Consider the following 19,746-nt stretch of genomic DNA (forward strand, 5'->3'; position numbering starts at 1 on the left):
ACATCATGACAAAGACTAAGAGACCACAATGGGCATTAAGAAGGGTAAAGATAGACTGACCAAGAAAATGGAACGACATAAGTAGCCTACGCCCTAAGCCCCCTTTACGTTGCAAGTTCAAGGTGGGACTTATTTGCACATGTAACAGCTCACTGTCAATGGCTAGGTTTAAAGTTAGCGAGAGAGAGATTTGCACTTTGAAACTGTAATGGCAGCATTTCCCCAAAAATAACAATTCTTACATACAGATGTGCTGTAAGTTTTGTTCTGCCAATGGACTGAAATCACACATGCTCATTTTTTATCTGTTCGGATGATTTATTTCATGTTTTATTTGTCCACATTTTTTAAAATTAAGGACATGCTGAGATCCATGCTTGTACCTCTGTGAGGAATGAAACATCATTTTTGGAATAAACAAATAACAAAAAGACATAAATAAAACCTCAGCCAGACTTCTCTTTTCAGAGTCAGCGCCCCAGTCCCCAGTCTCTATGGCCTAGTCAAAGGAATTGACTTTCCCCCAACAAACCCTTTAGTCCACATAAAGGTGCAGAAATTTCAGATACATTTTCAAAACACTCATAAATTGACTCCAGATTTTCTGATATAGATAGATTCTACTTATATGAATATGTATAAGTGCAAATTCTTCGTCAGGTATAGCTTTTCTCTTTGTCAATACATTCAGATTGTACTGTCAGTGTTAAGTGTATGCCGTCATAAACATGGGAGTCTTTGCATCATTCTTCAGTTCTTCTTGAAGCATACTGTACCTCCTTTCCAACAGTTTTGATGTGTGATTAACCAGGTGACATTTTAGTTGGTCCCACAGACAACTAGTTAGTTAGTGATATTTAGTGATAGTGACACGTCTAAGCCTCTAAGGAAAGGGTCATTATTGGACCGTTAAATTCATTCTGCTCATTTAATTTTCTGTCACTTGTTACATTGAGAAGGAACATACTGTTTCTGCATTTAAGTAAACAAATCTGTGAGAGTGAGAGTTGCACTGAACTGTATATTTTTTCAACTTGTCTTGCAGAAAACTGAAGTTTTTCTCTTCTCTCCTTCCACAGAGTTTTTTGTGGATTTATTTGGGTCCTGAGGTCTCACCGGGTTTGACATGAAGGTTCAAGAAAACCTTTGCAATCCCAGCTTGTCAGTTCTGGAGAATTTCAACAAAAAATAGGCTGCCCTGCTCTACCACATCTGTTGATTTGGAACTCTTCCAGTCACCAGTTGTGACATGTTGGCATCTGTGATATCCAGGCAGCTCAGCCAAAAACTGCATCCTCCTTTCGCTTTTCCATTTTTTCAAAGTAAAGTGGACTGATTTTGTAAGAAGAAATGGAGCCATGATTTTGTATGCCTCACACCTCACCTTTATTTCATAGGAAAGTCTCACTGCGATCCCCGTTACAGACTGTTATGTGAGAATTAATGTTTCTATATAGTGTGTGGGCAAGAGCAGCGCAGCCTTGGATCCATCGTGGAACCACAGTCCGGCTGGACGCCCGGCCTTTGGGCCAGAGACGCTCCAAACCAGCAACTACTCCCTGGTTTTACTGATTCAGCTCAGCCTGCTCTCCTTTGACCTGTTTGTCAACTCCTTCAGTGAGCTGCTGAGGACTGAACCTGCTGTCCAACTTGTACTCTTCATGTATGTAACCATCCCTCACTCTTTCTACAGCAAAGTTTTATCTTCAGCCTCAGGGGGGGGGGGACTCTGAGCTGAAAATAGCCAGCTTTAGTTGCTGATACTGAGTCACTTTGGATGCTGGAGCAAAATGAAAGACCACTGGATAGAGACCTGGTGATCTTTCTGTTCTCGTCCCTGTTGTTCCTGCTGGTCACAAGTTTCCCTTCTTTTCTCTCTCTCTCTCTGCTTCTCTTCAACAGTATGCAGGACATTTCCATCCTGTTCAACCTGATCATCATTCTGTTGATGCTGTTTAACACCTATGTGTTCCAAATCGGCCTGGTGGCCATATTGCTGGAGCGGTTTAGAGCCCTGCTAATGCTCTCTGCTCTCTACCTGACCTTCAGTATCGTACTGCATTCTTGGCTAATGGTATGTGCTGTGTTCACACTGAAAGGCCTAGATTTGTTTACATCTTTGTTCATATGAATTTTACTTTGATAAAAACTAGTTGTGCCTTGATGTTATTATGTTGTGTGCAACAGTTTTATGATAGCTGAAATTCTATTGTTGAAGAACAGACTTCTTGAGAATCTTAAATGTGACTGATACAATAAAATATCATCAGTGTGTGTAAACCCTCAAATCTTATAAATGATATATAATATAATATTCTAAATAATTATCTTAATATTTTTTTCCTCACCAGTCCTCTGTTAGACAGTAAATTGGATCACATGGTTATTGGCCTTACTAGTATATTGTTGTTTGTCAAGTAATGACATCAAAATAATTGTTGATGTTCTGCATTTTCTTTCTAGAATCTGCGTTGGCTAAATACCAACAGATTTATCTGGACAGACGGCCTTCAGGTGCTATTTGTGGTCCAAAGAGTCGGTAAGATCATTTTATCTTTTTTGGTTGCCGAATAAATATATTATTTTGAATGTTTTCTTCTTATCCAAACCCAGAAGCTAACAACTTTGGCAGTGCTGTCTTTTGAGCTTTTTTTATAAAGTCAAATCTTTCTTCTGTCAGGATCAAGCACAGGCACACTCTGTCTGTGTTTATTCTGATTTAAATGATTTACTTTTAGATTTGCTCAGTTATTCTCAGTTTACAGTAGCCTGAATACAGCAGAACATGTGGTTTTCTATCTGTTTAATATCAGTGAAAGACAGTATGACAAAGTATTTCCTTGAAGGGAAATTTGTTAGAGTAAATGCTGAATTCAAAGCAAAGATTAACACAGTTATTGCTAGAGGATTACATATACTACGCCAGGGGTTCCCAAATTGGGGGTCGGGACCCCCTGGGGGGTTGCGAGACACAAATGGAGGGTCATGAGATGTTTTCCAGAATGTTTTTTTTTTTTTTAAGTTATCTTAAAATAGTACATTTTACACATTATAGTAAAAAATATCAACAAAAATAGTACCTAACCTTGCAATAAAACCTTGAAAATAGAAAATGTGACAAGTTTTCTGCCTTTCTTTTTGTAGATGACTCCTAAGTTTAGGGTTAGTGAACAGTTAATGATCAAAAGCATCAGTAGCAGCAAGTTAATTCATAACGGCACAGGAAACACAGCCACATGCTCATATAGGTATGTAGGCTAATTTTCTGCAGACCAGTTACATGAAGCCACATTAAATCACTTTGAGGGACAGTGGGGGTTGTGAGTCTTTGGCACCTATATTTTGGGGGTCGCGTGCTTAAAAGTTTGGAAACCCCTGTACTACACCATAGTTTCCCCTATCTGTGTGGGTTTCTATGCAACCACTACTCATAAGTTAATGACTTACAGCCTTGCAGCCGGATACTGTCTGAGCAACTGCCCACACCTTGAATTGTCTCACTGATTCAAACGTGAGCAAACAGTTTTAAGGTGTGATTATAACACAACACCCAGAGTAAGATCACCTCTGCCACAAAGCTCACATTGGTGCTGAGAGTTTTTTATTTAGGGAGATAAGGCTCCCCGCTCTTTCTACAGACTCCAGGCAGTGATGTCATATCTTAATGTGGGTGTGATTTTCATAAACGTTTAAGCTCATAAGTGGATAAAAGGATTTATTGTCTAGTTGTTCTTCTCAGCAGGTTATCTCTTATTAAGGATGAGCACATCCTGTAGCTATGTTTCATATGCCTCTTTGTTTTGTTTGCTACTCTAGACACACTCAGACGCTTACTCAGTGTGTGGCTCAGTGTTGCATCACTAACTCTCTACACCTTCACAACCTTCTTTTAGACACTCTGCTGGGCTGAGTTATATCTGAATGTTCACAAAAATACTTGGCTGTAATTTCTTCAAGGTGTTTTCCATTTCTCGATTTTCTTTGTATTTGCATTGCTAATGTCAATATACAATTACACTATATGTCAAAGTAACCTTGAAGCCACTGACAGATGACTCCCAAATTATGAGAACAATTGAGATATTTACGTACAAAATAATATCTGCCACATTCTGTGCTTTTGAATTTAAATGATCATTTGTTCTAATAATGGAGAATGGTTTCAAAATATGTGCACTACTTTATCACTCAAGATAACTTGAATAAGTCACCCTAAACTCACCGACTTCTTACGTTTTTGCAAGCTGATTTTATCCAAGTATTTCACATAAATGTTGCAGGTACACATCTTGAGCTAATCAAAAACAAGTCAAGGGTTTACATTCCTGTGATATATTTATCAAATTTTATGTATGTAACTTGTAGTTCTTAGGTTAATCAGACTACAGTAACATGGCCCTTAATTAAAATGTTTACGTTTTACAGTTTTTCAACATAACTAAACGGAGTAATGAGAGCTTTAAGATAGAATCATATGCTTTCATTAGCTTTTCATTATCTGTTTTTAAGCTTCTGTCCCTATTAAGTTACAACAGAATTCTTACTGAAACATTTTGCTCCTAGAAAAGTAAATCCAGGAGAAGACTTATGTTGGTTGTTAAAATAAATTAACCACTGAAATAACCTTTTGAATCATCTCAGTCATTTCTGTCGTATAAGACGCTGATGATCTAGCAGAGAGCTCCTTTAGGATTAATGAACTATGAGTGTTTTCTGTATGTTTCTGTATTTTGTGTGTTAATCATTCTCACATATTGTCCTGTTCACAGGCTCTGTGCTGTACTACTACTTTTACAAGAGGACCTCAGAGTATCTTGGTGACCCTCGACTCTATGAGGACTCACCGTGGCTGCGAGAAGTCTTTGTTCGGGCCAGACAGTGATCTCATCATGGCAACACAACACGCGGTGCCACAGAAGCTGGAACAAGTGTAAGAAAGGAACACAAGCTAACCTTCCATATGGAGAGTAAATATGCTAAAACTGAGTGAAAGTTCAATAGAGTGTCTTCTATGGGTACAGAAACTTTATTTGAAATTCATTTTCGATCACAGTGGCATTTACACAAGAAGTGTAACATAATATTCCCTGGGTGGATTGTGCCAAAACTGGTGGGGTGTTTTTCATCAAGCAGGCCGGAATGTCTCATCAGGCCTGTTTGACTGTTCACAGGGTAAAACACTACATGAAAAAAGAGACAAATACTCTGTTGATTCCACTCACCACATGCCCTTTTCTTTATTTTTGTTAATGTTGTACATTTTTTTAAACACATACCTGTTTTATATACATTTTAAAAATATAAATGTTGCTTTGAGTTTGTTTGTAATGTTGCTTCTAAAAGAGGATTCTGTATTATGGTTCGGCCAGTGATTCATCTAAGCTGGCTGAGTTGTATTGTCACAACAATTTCTCATATAAATACATTAAATACAGTAAAATGTCCTTAAATGTTGTTTATTTGGACTTTTTTCGTTGTTATTTTTGGAAAAATACTTGGATATATGATTCAAATCCCTGCTTCGGAGCTTGCTGCAAAGCATGCCTCCAGATGACTGAAGCGGAGCTTTTCCTTCAGGTCACTGAACTCTTTCAGGAGTGACTTGTTCTGCAGGTTGAACTTGGTGTATAAAACAGAAAGAGGGGATATTTTTGTAAGACATGAAATGAAAGTAGCATTATGACTTTCTAATACGTGACGAAAGTAGTGATCAATATAGAGGCCTGGATTAGCTTGTCTAGCAATAAAACAAAATAAACTATTATCAATATACATTTTCAGTAAAAATGTAATAAACAAAAGAAAAAAATCTACATTTATTTTCTATGTTTATATTTATTAAGCAAACAATGATTGATTTCCCAGCATTATGTTAGAAGAAATAAGTCCAAAGCCTCGACACTGCCCTATTCTACAACTGCTGTTACAGACTGAAAAAAAACACACTAACTCACCCTTGTAGCATATTTTTGATACTGCTCTGCCTCCTCTGCTCTGCCAGCCTGAAACAAAGGGTTCATTACAAAGTTAATTTGGTCCCTGTGTTTCTGGAAACAAAATCCAGTAGCAGAAAATGAGAAGTGATACCTTGTTTGACTTTGTGCCAGTGCAGAGGCATGTGTGTTACAGAGAATGATGATCACTCACCCTCAGGCAGATCAGAGACAGGTAAGCCCACACCTCTGAGTTCTGGCTGTTCAAACGGTTGGCCTCAGTCAGAGCTTCCTCAGCGACACTTAGTTCCTCCAGCTACACAGACAGGCAGCCACACAAACACATGAAACCAAGGCTGACTTCTTCCAAATTAAAGGTAAATTATGGTGCCAACAGCTCTGCTACTATCTTACATGAAACTTGCTGGCTCACTAAACAGTGCATTCCAGAGTAAAGGAGAAAAAAAGAAAAAGGAAATAACAAAGAAGAGAACCCAAGCAAATGATTAAATGTCTCAAACAAACTAAAGTCAGAAAACACAACTGGGGAATAAGACTTCCTCTGAGCCTTTGTTTAGAGGTGGAGGTGAAGTTTACCCGGTAACAGGTGGTGCCCAAGCCCAGCCAGGTCAGGCAGGATGGAGACTGCTCACAAGCCTGTAGGTAGACAGCTTTGGCTTTCTTAAACTGAAAGTATAAAACAAAACAAAAAAGAGATTTAGCTACACCTTAGATTGTTGGTTTATACAAGTTAATTCAATTTCTAACAATGAACATCTTTAATACAGTTTGAATATCTAAGATAACTCTCTGGTTTCCAGTTTAAGGCGTACACAGGTGGTTCAAGACAACACACATATAGCAAAACAATGACAACTAAATGAAAATGTTCATAAAGAAAAGTTCAGTAAAACCCATATCTTCACTGCAGATTTATCGCTTATGGAAAAATTCCAAACTTAAATGCTTCATTACAGCATTTCAAAGTTTCACAAGTCACATTTAAGCCCCACCCATGGGTTGTGGATGGAAAAAATACAATAGTTGCATTTGTGATCTGTCCTGAAAATGAAACCAGACGAACCTCCTCCACTGGCTCATGCACAGACACAATACCCATGTAACTGTCTGACTGATGAGACAGCTATTAAGCTTGTCTCAATATCTGACCTTCCCTTGCTGAAGGTAGATGGATCCAAGGCGCAGGAGCACAAGGTGGGAGTCTGGCGGCTGCTCTAGGAGGTTCAGGCTTCGCTCGTAGCTCTTCATGGCATCAGTGGATGCCCCACTCAGATAGTGACAGTGACCATTCAGAGCCCAGGCATCTGCATCCTGTTCACAAAGTAAGCGAAAAATCTGAGATCAGTGATCAGAAGGGACAATCAACCATCTACAGATCAGTATAGAAACAGAGAACCTCAAATGACACGTTTTCCACCAGTGAATTAATCAGTTGTGCCACCAGGAGTCATGAGAAAAAGTACCTGGTCTCTGTAAGACATTGCCTCCCTCAGGCTGGCTGTGGCACTGCAGTAGTCAGCCCTGAGCAGCTGCCACTGAGCAACATGAAGAAGATATGAAAAACTGTGACCTCCGTCTGAACACAGGAGCTCCTGGGACAGAGCTCGCTCCGCCATCTGACAACAAACAAAGAGTGGCGGCTGATAATGGACTTTTTTTTGTTTTATTTGGAGACACTTGCTCGACTTATTTTAGATTCAGAATTCAAGTTTGGATTATTTATTTAAAAATACCAGTACAAACAAAGATAAAATGTACAAAACATAAAAAATACAGATATTTTCAATGACTCTACTCAAAAATACAAACCAAATCCTTTTACCAGTGTGTGTCCAGATGGCAAGGTCACCAACTAAGTGTGTTTTACCTGCAGGGCAAAGTTCTGCAGCAGGAACTGAACTGTCTCTGTGTAAATGGAGGAGAGTTTGGTGTGAGCTGTTCTGGGCATGACACTCTGTGCTGGAGGCTGTCCTTGCACCTCTGAGCCCTGGTTTCCACACACTGGGTCTAGGAAAACACAACCGTAAAATTGTCAGGTACCACTGGCTGCACCAAGATTCCAAATAAGCCCCTGGCTTAAGCTCACTGTGAGTGTTACCAAGCACACGACATAATAAAGGGATTAGCTGAGTCTGCCTTTGGTTATGCTTGACAAAGATACAGCAATACCATGTACAGAAAGATATTCAGCGAAGGGTCGAGGTCTGGAGTTGAGCTTACGAACACTGCATTTAGGACTATAGCCTCTCTACATTGGGCATGCACTCTAACACAACCAGACTTTTGTAAAAATTTTGATTGATGCTTATGTAAACAGATCACAAAGCAGATCCACTGGAGCAAAAGCCAAAAAGGGACTGGAGTGAGTAAAACTTAAGGTACTAACCTAACCCCATCCTTTCATCTCATTTCAGCTGTCTCTTCAATAAATGCATTTATGCTATTTCCACACTCACATCATTACATTCACATAAAAACAGAGCTCAACCTTCTTTCAACTCAACAGCATCCCACCTTGCACATCATTAATAGACTCAGTCATCTCTCCTTCTTCAAGCTTGTCCTTCAGTTTCTCATTTATCTCCTTTTCGTCTTTATTCTCCTCCTCCCTCTGTGTTCCTTTCTTTGCTTCATTTGCCCTCAGCAGCTTTCTGGCCTCCAGAAAAGCGAACTCAGCCTGGATGGATTCGTTCTGGCTTTCATGAATCAAACCTAGACAGCAGACACAGAAATTTGAAATGACAATATACAATTCCCAGCATGCATCTCTCCTGTCTCAGTTCTTTTACAGTAAGCATTTGTTGTGAGGATTGATTTTATTTGTATGGACAGAATTAGGAAGGAATAGAGACTTTATCTCACCAAGCAGTGTCCAGGCTACAACACTTTCAGGGTCTGTGCTTGTGGCTCGCTCAAGGAAGGTTTGGGCTTCTTCATATTTCTCGTACTTTGCTGCTAACACTCCACACATCATCAGGCTGGAGATAAAAGAGAAAACAGACACAGCCGCCTAGACTAACCAGTTTCATGATGCTGCTTTTGTCTTATTCAGCCTCTTTCTTTTGATTTGGTTCTCATATAGTATCTAATTAAAAGATATGTTGAAGAGTTAATGAATGAATGAATGGCGATGTTATGCCACCAGGCAGTGATGTAGAGCGTAATGGCAGAACTGGAACTATGAAGTGCTCTGTTTCACCTTACACTTACTTTAGTCTGGATAAATAATTCTGATGAACAGTTAATACACTCATGCTTCTGTGTTGAGCTCAATTCAATTCTCTAAAGCTATATCCTCTCGTTTATCCTTTTTTATAAATCACTGATGTGTTTGAAATCAAGTTTTGTTTTCTATTGAAACTTTATTTTTTTTGTGTACCTTGAGCATTTCTCACCTGGGCTGATGTGCCTGCTGGATGGAGACAGCATCATGGAAACACTCTTTAGCCTTCATGTAGTCTCCTGTCTGCATGAAGAGCCTCCCCCAATCAAACTTATGTGAGGGTTCATGAGGATGTCTCGCCACTAACTTTGAGGCAACAAACACAAAAAGTAGGTGGCCATTTTAATTTATTTTCACTAGTGAACTTTCATTATCTGCATCAAGGTGGCTATTAATTTGAACTTCAGAAACATGACTCAAGGCCACAAATCATGACGTACAGCAGGGGTTCCTAAAGTCTGGGTCGGGACCCCCTGTGGGATCGCAAGACACAAATGGGGGGTCGTGAGATGTCTTCCAGAATGTTTTTTTTATTATTATTATGTAAAAATAGTACATTTTACCCATTAAAGTAAAAAATATCGACAAAAATAGTAGCTAAACTTGAAGTAAACCTTGAAAATAGAAAATGTAATAAGTTTTCCACCTTTCTTTTTTCCGGATGACTCCTAAGTTTAGGGTTAGTGAACAATTAATTATCAAAGCATCAGTAGCAGTAGGTCAATTCATAACGGCACAGGAAACACAGACACATGCTCATACAGGTAGGCTAACTTCCTGCAGACCAGCTAAATGAACATTAAATCACTTTGAGGGACAGTGGGGGTTGCGAGTCTTTGGCACCTATATTTTGGGGGTCGCGGTTTGAAAAGTTTGGGAACCCCTGACGTACAGGAATTACAATAATCCATAGGTCTGGAAAGAGGACTTCATAAAAGTGTGTGAGTTTGAGTTGAGTTTGAAAAGAAAAAAAGTTTTCAGCAAACTTTTCCAAATTTACATTGAGTGAGGAGCAAAAGTATTAGGAAAGGCAGGCATGTTATTGCACCTCTTGGTAGTAGTGAGCAGCCTGCTGATAATCCCCAGTAAGCTGAGCCTCTCTGGCAAAATGTCTTAGCTGAGAAGAACTCGACTGGATCTCATCCTGGGAGTCATCATCAATGTCATCTGAATAAATCTGGTAAGAAGGAGAGAATAAAAAATTAAAGTTATGTGCAGTGCATAAGTGTGTGTGTTTGTGTAGGAATGTGTGTGCATTACCTTGTTTAGAGCATGTTTCATTTCATCCACCAGGTAGACATAGAGCTTGCTGACAAAAGCCCTGAGCTCCTGAGGGTCAGTGAATGGCTCTGTCCGCTGCATCTTGTCACGTACAATCCTTACCACTGCAGGCTAAACAACAGAGACAAGTACACACTGTTATGTGGTCAAATAATGACAGAACAGCCAACACCACAAGGATAAATACCTGAGGTGTTGAAGGTCCTCTCTAAAAATTGTATCAGAGTTCCTGAAAGTTTTATCTTTCCACCAGAGACATGAGCAATTTTTCTGACCTTCATCTGCTCCTTGAAGGCGAAGTATCTGCCAGAGACATTGAGTGATCCCATCAGCTGAACCATCATTTGCTCCCGGCTACATGCTTCTGATGGCAGGGTCTCTCCCAACAATTCATTATACTGGTCTGAAACATGGCTCACCACGTTGCCTACCTGCCTGTGGAAGCCCAACACTGCCTGCAGGAGTACACAGACATGTGGAGAGTCAGGAAGTAAGCAACTTTCCACTGGTGTGTTGTTCTTCTTGTTTGTTTATCTGAGTGTGTGCTGTATAAATAAAAGTATATCTGTGTTTTACTCTGTCTGCTCTGCTAGGACCTGGTGGATGCAGAGGTCTGGGAGGAATCAAAGCCTTCACCCTGCAGAAAAACAGAGAAACACAGATTCTCACTTGTTTTTTCTCCATAGTCTGCAAGAAACACAACAGGCAATGGCCAAATAAGACCAGAGTGATGCTGTGTGTACAAACCTGTCACCATTAGACCTGCCGCCAATACATGAGTCATACTTTATTTTATTATCCAGAGGACTTTGCCATTATTTAAATGTTTTGATTATGAAGGTGGTAAAATCAAGCAAACAAATAGAACGTTAGAGGATTTATAGACCACATTACCTTCTTGCCAGCTCCTCTGGTGAAGTCTTTGGTACCAAGGGTTTCTCCATGGCTACCTCAACGATAATATAAGTCCTGGCCTCCAAATACATCTGTAATTAACCAAAATATTGCACAATAGCATGCATGTAAACCAGCCACAGAATCATTAAACATTGCAGTATCAAGGAAAACACTATGAGATGAAGTTTATCTTGCTGTAAGGAGTTGTGCCTCTGTTAAGAGGAAGCTTACATTCCTCTCCAAATTGATGGGCGGCTCAGTTTCAGTCGGGCTGTGGGCCACACTGTCGACTCCATTCACCCTGCTCGGATTTCTTGGTAACTGCAAAAATAAAAACAGGTAACAACAGGTCAAACCTTCCAGATACAACCTGAGACTTCCATGATTACAGTTTTTTTTTTTTTTTTAAGTTATATTTTTGGGGCATTTTCTCCTTTATTGGACAGGACAGCTAAAGAGAGACAGGAAATGTGGGGGGTAGAGAGTGGGGGAGGACATGCAGTAAATGGTCGAGGCTGGAATCGAGCCTGCGACCCCGAAAGCTGCTGCAGAAACCTAGGGTGAAATAACTTTTTTAAAGAAAACTTTTATGACTTTTTTTCACTGTACTGCTATGATTGTCCAACAACCTGCAAGTACCGGCAATGGAAGATTGATGTAAAAAAAATTGTGTGGATTGTGACCATGCCAACCTTTTTGGCTTGCTCCTTGGGTCCCTTGGCTCCTTTGCCTCCATCTAAGGTCTTCCCTGCCTTCCCCCTGTGAGAACCTGCAGATGAGCTGGCACGAGTTTTGGCCAGATTGGCTTCAGCCTTGACCTGCTCCTTTAACACGCTGACACTCCGCTTGGCCTTTAAATATTAGATGAAAGATAAATTGACTTCAACAATTTAATTCAGTGTCAGTCTATAATGATGTTAGGTTTTGTATGAGTGAGCTCTAGCTGAGTGAATGATGTGTAAATGGGAACCACTTTATAGTTGCTTTCAGGCTTTCACTTAACTTTCTAGGGTGCCAAGATATGCTGTACTGCAATTCAAGCTATGGTAGTGGGAGGAGAGTGAGTTTAGATCTCCCTAACCTGTTCTAGCTCTTTAAAGCCGTCTCATCCTCTTTGCATGCTAGCTATGAAGTTGTATTTTGCAGCAACAGATTGCTTACCCACATCCTAGCTCTGGGTAGTTTCTGCATTGTTTGTCCTTTTAGCATCATTTCATTGAACTCGTCTGTATAATGTTTGTAACAGACTTTACAGCTTCCAACATATCTATAGTATACACAGCAACAATATTGGCAATAATGGCACACCTTACTTATAAATAAAGGCTGTATTTATGAATAACTTTTGTTACTACATATCTCTGAAGTTGACTCACAGATATGGTAATTATGTGAATCATTTCAACTGACTCCACCCAAGCAATCCAACGAATGTACTTTACTAAAAGTGTTTGTCTTAAACACAGATAGACTTAATTTAAACTTTGGAAAAAACTGAGCAAAGGAGTGATATTGTGTGTTTTTGTTGGACCTTGTTCTGTAATTCGGCTTCAGAGAACGGCTGAATGCTGTACGCTCCTCTGATGCGGGTAACTCCAGGATACAGCAGCTGCCCCATGTCCACAAACGCCACCCCATGAAAAGGGATCTCTGGGTTTTCCTCACCTGGCTACACACACACAGAGACATACACACACACGCACACACACACATAAACCAGTAATGGGTCTGTGCATTGAGAAGTATCTGTCTGTATAATGTAGATCCTGACACAGACACTACCATTCAATTTGCCTGAAAAGATTTTGGATGTGTGTAGAGTCAATATAGTAGAAAAGAGCCTTGTTAATACTTCTTCACTGATCATTAGATAACTGAGCTGTTTTACCTTCAAGGTTTCTGCTACCTTTGCCAGTGGAACCAAAGACCTCATGATCTCAACAGGCCACAGTCTGGTCTCAGTGATCCTCTGCCGTAGCCTGAAATCACCATCAACATTGAGATTTTAGCAACTTTATATGTATCTTTTCTAGCTTAATTCCACCCAACACTGTAATTATGCCACATACATTATGATGTTTTTCTTATGTTTTTACTTCTCTACAATATTCATTATTCTTTTCTTAACGTTTTTTTACATCAAATTTTCCCAGTTTTCCAGAACATTCTGCTTTGATCCTGAAAAGTTGTATCTTGTATAAATAAGCCCAGAGGCAGCCCTAAGAAACTGTCCACAGACTTTCACTTTGTAAAATAATCCCTTAGAAGTCATGCCAACAGGAAGAATAATGGTTACTGAGGAGGAGAAATTAGATATGTAGCTAACCTGGTTGTCCCTCCTGCATCCAGGAAGCAGCACATCTCCGTGTCCCAGCTAACCCTGGACTTCAGGGTCTCTGCCTCATTACGAAACTCTGCATCCTGAAGGAGAATTTAACATTTGCCCCCATCAATAGTTTGTTAATAATCTAGTAGTAAATACTGTTAGATGGTATTAGATACACTAAGAGCAAATACATCTCCTTTTAATGTTTTAAATAATTAGTCACAAGGTGTCTGTTCAAAATCTGGTGACATCTGTCAAATCAGATACTTTTAAAACATCTTCACTTTAAAAATTTGTCATGTACAGTATTGATATGAAGGACAGTTGTGTGCTATACTTCAAAATTGATCAATGCACTGAGATATACTAACTAACAAATGGCAGCATGTGGAAGTATTCACAGTGACAGTACCTCTGTACCCGTCAGCTCTCCATCCTCTGTTTCTATAGCTTGTTTCTGGAAAAAGGCACCAGGCAGGAAGTGGTTCCCAGAAGCCAGCAGGGCATGATGGGGCCTCTTCTTCTGTCTCCCCTGTTCTTCCCTCAGCCCCCCCACCTTCAGCTGCCCTTCAGAGAACACCAGCACCTGATTTTGCTGAAAGTCAGAGGAAAAGCAAAGTTCCAAAATCATTCACGTTTGAAGTTGATCTGGATCAAGCAGCGTGGGTTTTAGTTACATTTGGATTTAATACACTCTGCAGCTCAACAATCTTGGGTCATCAAGTGTTAATGTTTCCCTTTTTCGGCTTGGCTTGAACAGCAAAACATGGAATATAACAATGTAGTCAGATATTTTCACTGACATATCATAAAGTGGCTATATGAAACACAGTGTACCACTTACCTGAGCAGTAAGTGGGACCTCCATGGCAGCAATGTGTGTGCACGGTGCAGGACCAGTTTGCAGCAGCCATGCCTCAGGCACCGAGTAGGCTGTCTCCACAGTTACCTTCAGCAGGTTTGAGGCTATGAGTTCAGCTTCAGACAGCACCGGCTCTGACACACTGACACATACATCTAGGCTCGTCAGCTGGAGGAGGTGAAATTGTCAAGAAGTACATTCAATATGATTTAGAAACGTAAACTCTCTGCAGTGAAGTGATCCTAATTGTCAGAAGGTGAGATGAGCAAATGTTCAAATTAATCAGTGGTGTGAAAACTTGAATTGGAGATTTGACAGTAATATGTGAGAATCAGTCTGACTAAAGGTCTCAATTCATCTTAGCCTTATTGAGACACAATGAGAGCATCAGTGCAAGGAGTGCAAAACTGACTCAATGTTTCTCTTTCTGGATAGTGATGCTATCTTCAATGCAGACCTTGGGGTTAATAATAGAAAAGTATTTCTAATGATGAGAGAGAAATGTGGAAGTAGCACATCTAAAAGTCAAGGTGCAACAGTAATGAGACGTTGTGAGTCCTTGAACCGGTACTTATTGCCCTGCAGTATAACTTTATCACCTTCAACCTGTCAGACAACTTGTTTGAAACAGCCAAATAACATTAACATCCGTAATACAGTTCATGGACAGATGGGTCTTTCAGAGTCTGCAGGGCAGAATAAACACCCCCTGTAGGCTCTTTGAGCAACTGCAATTAGGTTCTGTAACATAAGCCACGGCTTCTGCATATGGCAGTAAACTTTTTTCCCCAGCTAACATGACTTGAAGATTGATTTTCATCCACCATGTAACTGTTCCTGCCTGAGTGAGTTCAGATGGATTTACCTTTCTCTTCTCCTTGAAAAGGCAGGCTGCCCACTTCAGTCTGGCACTAACTGCTCTCTCCTCATTCTGTCTGCTCTGTGTCTGTAAAACATGCACTGATAGAGGACTCTGGAAGAAACTACCACCTCAATTACTTATTTTGCAATGGTATAAAACTGTCATAAATCTAGCAGGGGACTCCAAAAGGAGATCATTATAATAGGGTAAAAACATTTTGACAATATGTAGAATGTGACCTTGTGTGATCTTTTCAAATTATTAGGACCTAAGACAAAACATTAACAGAGAGTTACTTTTCACTTTACTTTCATACTCATTCACACTTCTTACCTTGGCTGTTGAGCTGGTCACTGGATTTAGTGGGGCTGTGCACAAGAAGCTAGACTGACCTACAGACAAAAGAGAAAAATCATTAACATTGAAAGTCCAAGCTCTCTGAAGTCAATTGAACATCCTCCTCATGAAGGAACTTACAAGAGACACACATCAGTAAAGTTTTTATGACAGTATTAAATTTTTTTTGTTGTTTTAACAAGTGCAGCTGTACCTTGTAACAGCGGCAGCATGTCAACCACAGCTTGGCCCAGCACTGCTGTCTTTACTTTACTTTTCTTGTCCTCTGGCAGGACCTCCGTCACTGTCACTATTCATACAAAGAGAGACCCCGCACACCAATTACTTGAAAATCAAAACAAAAAAGTGTAAAAGTTTAAAAACAGACAGAAGGAAATCTAACGTTTAGAAACTTCAGTGTCAGAAGCAGGTGAGATGAACACGTTATATCAGACATCAGAAGACAGAGCAATATTTTCAAACTTCACTTACGAATGATCTGTTTCTTGGCAATGTCACTGAATGCCTGAGCATCATTGGCGCAGTGGAAACTGCAGGTGAAGTCGTAGTCAACACACTCTTTGACAGGGTTGAAACTTTTCTGGTCTGACTGTCCCAGCATATTCCCATCCACTTCAACCTGCAGAAAACTCTGAAAGCTGTCTTCCCTTTTTCCTTGCTGAAAAGACAAGAAACAGAATAGATGCATTAGGTGGATACACAATCACATTTGGATGCTGGCATTTACGCAGCATTTGTGGGTCATAAGTAAGGGATAATGTATGGTTAGCAGGTTGTTATGGGAAAAACAATCCCGACAGGGTGAGACAAGGGGTCTTGACTATCCTGACTCTGGTGTTGCTCAAGTTAGTGAATGTTAATAACCACTGTCAAGGGGTTGTCAAGGGGTTTTGACCAATCAGAATCAAGCTTCTTACACAACCGGAAGATCAGTAAGAAAGACGGGTAATAAATGGTATTACAATATTTCTCAATTGCTAGAACACATTTCTTGACATCCACCACGCTTTTCTCAACACTATACGCACAAAACCCAACTTTCAAACTACATTCACCAAACCTCTGACTCTTCCTGCAAAACCAAACAATGTTATCAGATCATACCCCAAGTCAATCAAAATTAAGACCAATACTGAGCAGTCATTACACACTACATCAAAACACTGAAAACACAACGCTCAGGACATGAAGCTGTAGAAATAATGTTTATTGTTCACAGTAGGTTAATTGAATGGTAGCACCTGTATCCAGTAACAATAAAGTAAAAACAAAAATATATATGAGAAGCACATGACAGTGTAATCCACAAAATCGAACTGAAGTGTTTACAACAATCATTCAGCCACAGCATCAGGTCTACATGCTGGGTCAGGCCACAGGACCTCATCCACATCACAGGCCACTTTCTCCCTGGCCGGGCAACAGGGGGGAAAAAAACCTTGGCCGGATCCAGGCTTATATTGATTTCCTCACATCATTAGCCACAGGTGTGATCAGTTTTGAGTGGTTGTGTTTAAGCTGTGACACCTGTGCTTCAAATGTGTTTAACTTTTGCTACCTGTGCTTACCATTATGCAACACAAGTGCATCACAGTGCAAAATGTGTTTTAGTGGGTGATAATGTGTTTGCAAGTTGTGTCTAACAGGTGAAACGTGCTTATGGTTTTGCCAAAAGAGTGACTGATTGAATTCATGGGTTCAGACACTAAGGAATTTGATTCCTACAATAGGGTTTAGTGTTTTAGCAATTGAGAAATACTGTAACATGTCACAGTTAAAGCATGGCATCACTTGTATACATGGATGAGTACAAGACACTTTTTTCTGCTAATAAGATTAACCAGTGTAAAATTGATTTAAGATAACTGGTTTGGGTGACTGAGCTAACGGTGCATTTCTTACGTTGGTTATTATGTGTAGCATTCATATAAATGTTTCTGAGCTTACCGGGTTATTTCCACTGGTGACAGTCATTTTTATCGTCAAGTCTTCCTTCCCTTTATTTTCACTCGTCTCCATTGTGAGGAAAAAGAATAAACTCACTTAATTTAAGCTAAATTAAGTAAATTTAGCAAGCTAAGTTACAGTTTTTGGCTGTTTATACTTCTTCGTTTGACAAGCGCCTGGATGTTCCCATGGCAACATTGCTGAACACGGAGAGATGTTCACGTACATCCGGAAAATCTCAATTCAGACAGACAGACAGACAGATAGACAGATAGACAGACAGACAGACAGACAGCCACAGACAGACCGACAGACAGAGAGACAGACAGACAGACAGACAGACAGACAGACAATAATTCAATATCAATTTTTTTCCATTCAAAGGGGTTTATTAGCATGGAAAACATACGTAATCATTGCTAAAGCTGAAAAAGAAATGAAACACAAAATTACAAACAATTACAGAATAATAAGATTTATAGTTTTATCATTTTTTTAAGTATAGAAGAAAGAAAATATATGAATAATATTTTTTTATTAATAATAATTCACTGTCTTTAAGAAACTAAATTCAAATGATTGATGATTAAAATAATAATAGGATAAAAAACAAAAAAATAAGATTAATAAAATACAATAAAAATTATCTGTCATGTAAATTCTATTCCTCTACAACACTAAAACTTTATTTATTTTTTATTTGATCTTTTCACCCTTGAAAAACCTCTCAATAATGATTTAGCCTACTGGTCTATTGTCCCACCTCTTCATTCTGTTTAATTTAAGTGAATTGTTTTTAACCTTTTGCATTGCATTTTGTTTTGCATTGTTAAAATTTCTCCTCCCCGTCTGTCAAAAGCAAGCGGCAACCTCTGGTCTAAAAATAATATGAGTACAATGCAGAAGTGCTAAAAACTGCAATTCATTAAGGATCCGCTTGAGGCTGGCTCTGGAAGTAACGGAAACCACATACACACCAATTCAAAAAAGCCGATCTTTACAGCAGAAATAAACATGTTTACAGCCTGGTACAAAAGACGAGTGTAGTCTGGATAGCTCATTTCTGGATCGACACACACTGTAAGGGGGTGAATTTTTTTCTACTGCGGCAATTTCAAGATATTGAGATTACAAGTCTTCCAATGAGAGGCACAGCTGACTTGATTGGCAGGCGGGAACGCTGTAGCTGTTGGCTAGGAGGCTCATAGCCAACCTCTTTACGCCACTCGACAGCAGCAATATGGCTGGCGCTGACGATTGGCCTCAAAACAGCGCTTCAGAAACAGATAGGTGACGTCACAGATTTGTAAACATTTGTTTTTGAAGGTGCTATATAAAGAAAGTTTTTATTATTATTATAATTATTATTATTATTATTATTAGTAGTAGTAGTAGTATCTATTTTATTTTATTTATTATTATTATCTTTATTTATTTATTTATTTATTTATTTATTTATTTATTTATTTATTTATTTATTTATTTATTTATTATTATTATTATTATTATTATTATTATTATTATTATTATTATTATTAATAATAAAAGGAGAGACAAAAATAAAAGGCGCACAGTCAATCCCCTCATCTGACCTAAACCACCAATTACAATATAGCAATGATCAATCTTGTGGCTGATGGTCTTGATGCATTTGTGGATTTAAACCGCGTCTATGATTTAAACACTACACAGGAACTTTAAACCATTCAGACTCACTATTCCTCCGCACCACAGGGGGCGCTCTAACTCAACTCTCCCCTCCTCGGTTCCCTTCGTCCTGTTCTACTCTGAACTTCTCAGCTAACTACTTCCGGGAGTTATATTATCAATGATTTTGTCTGTTTTGTTGGATTAAAACACTTCTCTGGTGTTTGTATTTTGTTGTTGTCAAAATGTCGTACAACTACGTGGTTACAGCGCAGAAACCGACGGCAGTGAACGCCTGCATCACAGGTAGATATCTGTTTGATTGCAGTTGTGCAGAGATGAAGCGATTGCCACCTGCGTGCTAGCTGAGCTCCCGCGCTGCAAGTAAAG

At 39.4% G+C, this 19,746-nt stretch overlaps 3 protein-coding genes across 4 annotated transcripts in view; 2 read left to right on the top strand and 1 right to left on the bottom strand.

Moving 5' to 3' along the window:
- The first annotated feature begins 5 nt into the window (after positions 1 to 5).
- LOC117810496 (transmembrane protein 138-like) lies at positions 6 to 5,450 on the top strand. The gene is made up of 5 exons (XM_034680357.1): positions 6 to 44; positions 1,458 to 1,663; positions 1,903 to 2,074; positions 2,464 to 2,539; positions 4,770 to 5,450. Exons 1-5 carry the CDS (start codon positions 6 to 8, stop codon positions 4,880 to 4,882), a joined length of 606 nt encoding a protein of 201 aa, XP_034536248.1. The 3' UTR covers positions 4,883 to 5,450.
- On the bottom strand, positions 5,209 to 17,901 carry cfap70 (cilia and flagella associated protein 70). 2 transcript variants are annotated; one of them, XR_004630861.1, is made up of 28 exons: positions 17,710 to 17,901; positions 16,234 to 16,420; positions 15,956 to 16,051; positions 15,739 to 15,797; positions 15,409 to 15,489; positions 14,526 to 14,711; positions 14,094 to 14,276; positions 13,682 to 13,776; positions 13,244 to 13,334; positions 12,887 to 13,024; positions 12,048 to 12,206; positions 11,587 to 11,676; positions 11,353 to 11,444; positions 11,035 to 11,095; positions 10,734 to 10,913; positions 10,438 to 10,569; positions 10,226 to 10,354; positions 9,350 to 9,483; positions 8,817 to 8,932; positions 8,469 to 8,666; positions 7,822 to 7,961; positions 7,418 to 7,570; positions 7,104 to 7,265; positions 6,531 to 6,620; positions 6,348 to 6,365; positions 6,148 to 6,249; positions 5,955 to 6,002; positions 5,209 to 5,619 (listed from the first exon to the last, which is right to left on the bottom strand). XR_004630861.1 is itself a non-coding variant. In XM_034680838.1 (27 exons), the coding sequence occupies exons 1-27, from the start codon at positions 17,779 to 17,781 to the stop codon at positions 5,509 to 5,511; spliced, it is 3,285 nt and encodes a 1,094-aa protein (XP_034536729.1). In that variant the 5' UTR covers positions 17,782 to 17,901; the 3' UTR covers positions 5,213 to 5,508. The 2 variants fall into 2 exon arrangements, 1 of the variants encoding a protein (XP_034536729.1); XM_034680838.1 differs by lacking the exon at positions 6,348 to 6,365 and having other exon boundaries at positions 5,213 to 5,619.
- A 1,562-nt stretch (positions 17,902 to 19,463) lies between these two features.
- ddb1 (damage-specific DNA binding protein 1) overlaps positions 19,464 to 19,746 on the top strand; it is a 70,381-nt gene continuing 70,098 nt past the window's right edge. The window contains exon 1 of the mRNA XM_034679522.1: positions 19,464 to 19,662. Coding sequence (XP_034535413.1) covers positions 19,602 to 19,662 — 61 coding nt within the window. The 5' untranslated portion in view covers positions 19,464 to 19,601. The remainder of the gene's footprint in view (positions 19,663 to 19,746) is intronic.

This window comes from Notolabrus celidotus, chromosome 3 (assembly GCF_009762535.1).
Source record: "Notolabrus celidotus isolate fNotCel1 chromosome 3, fNotCel1.pri, whole genome shotgun sequence".
In the NCBI taxonomy this organism is placed as follows: domain Eukaryota; kingdom Metazoa; phylum Chordata; class Actinopteri; order Labriformes; family Labridae; genus Notolabrus; species Notolabrus celidotus.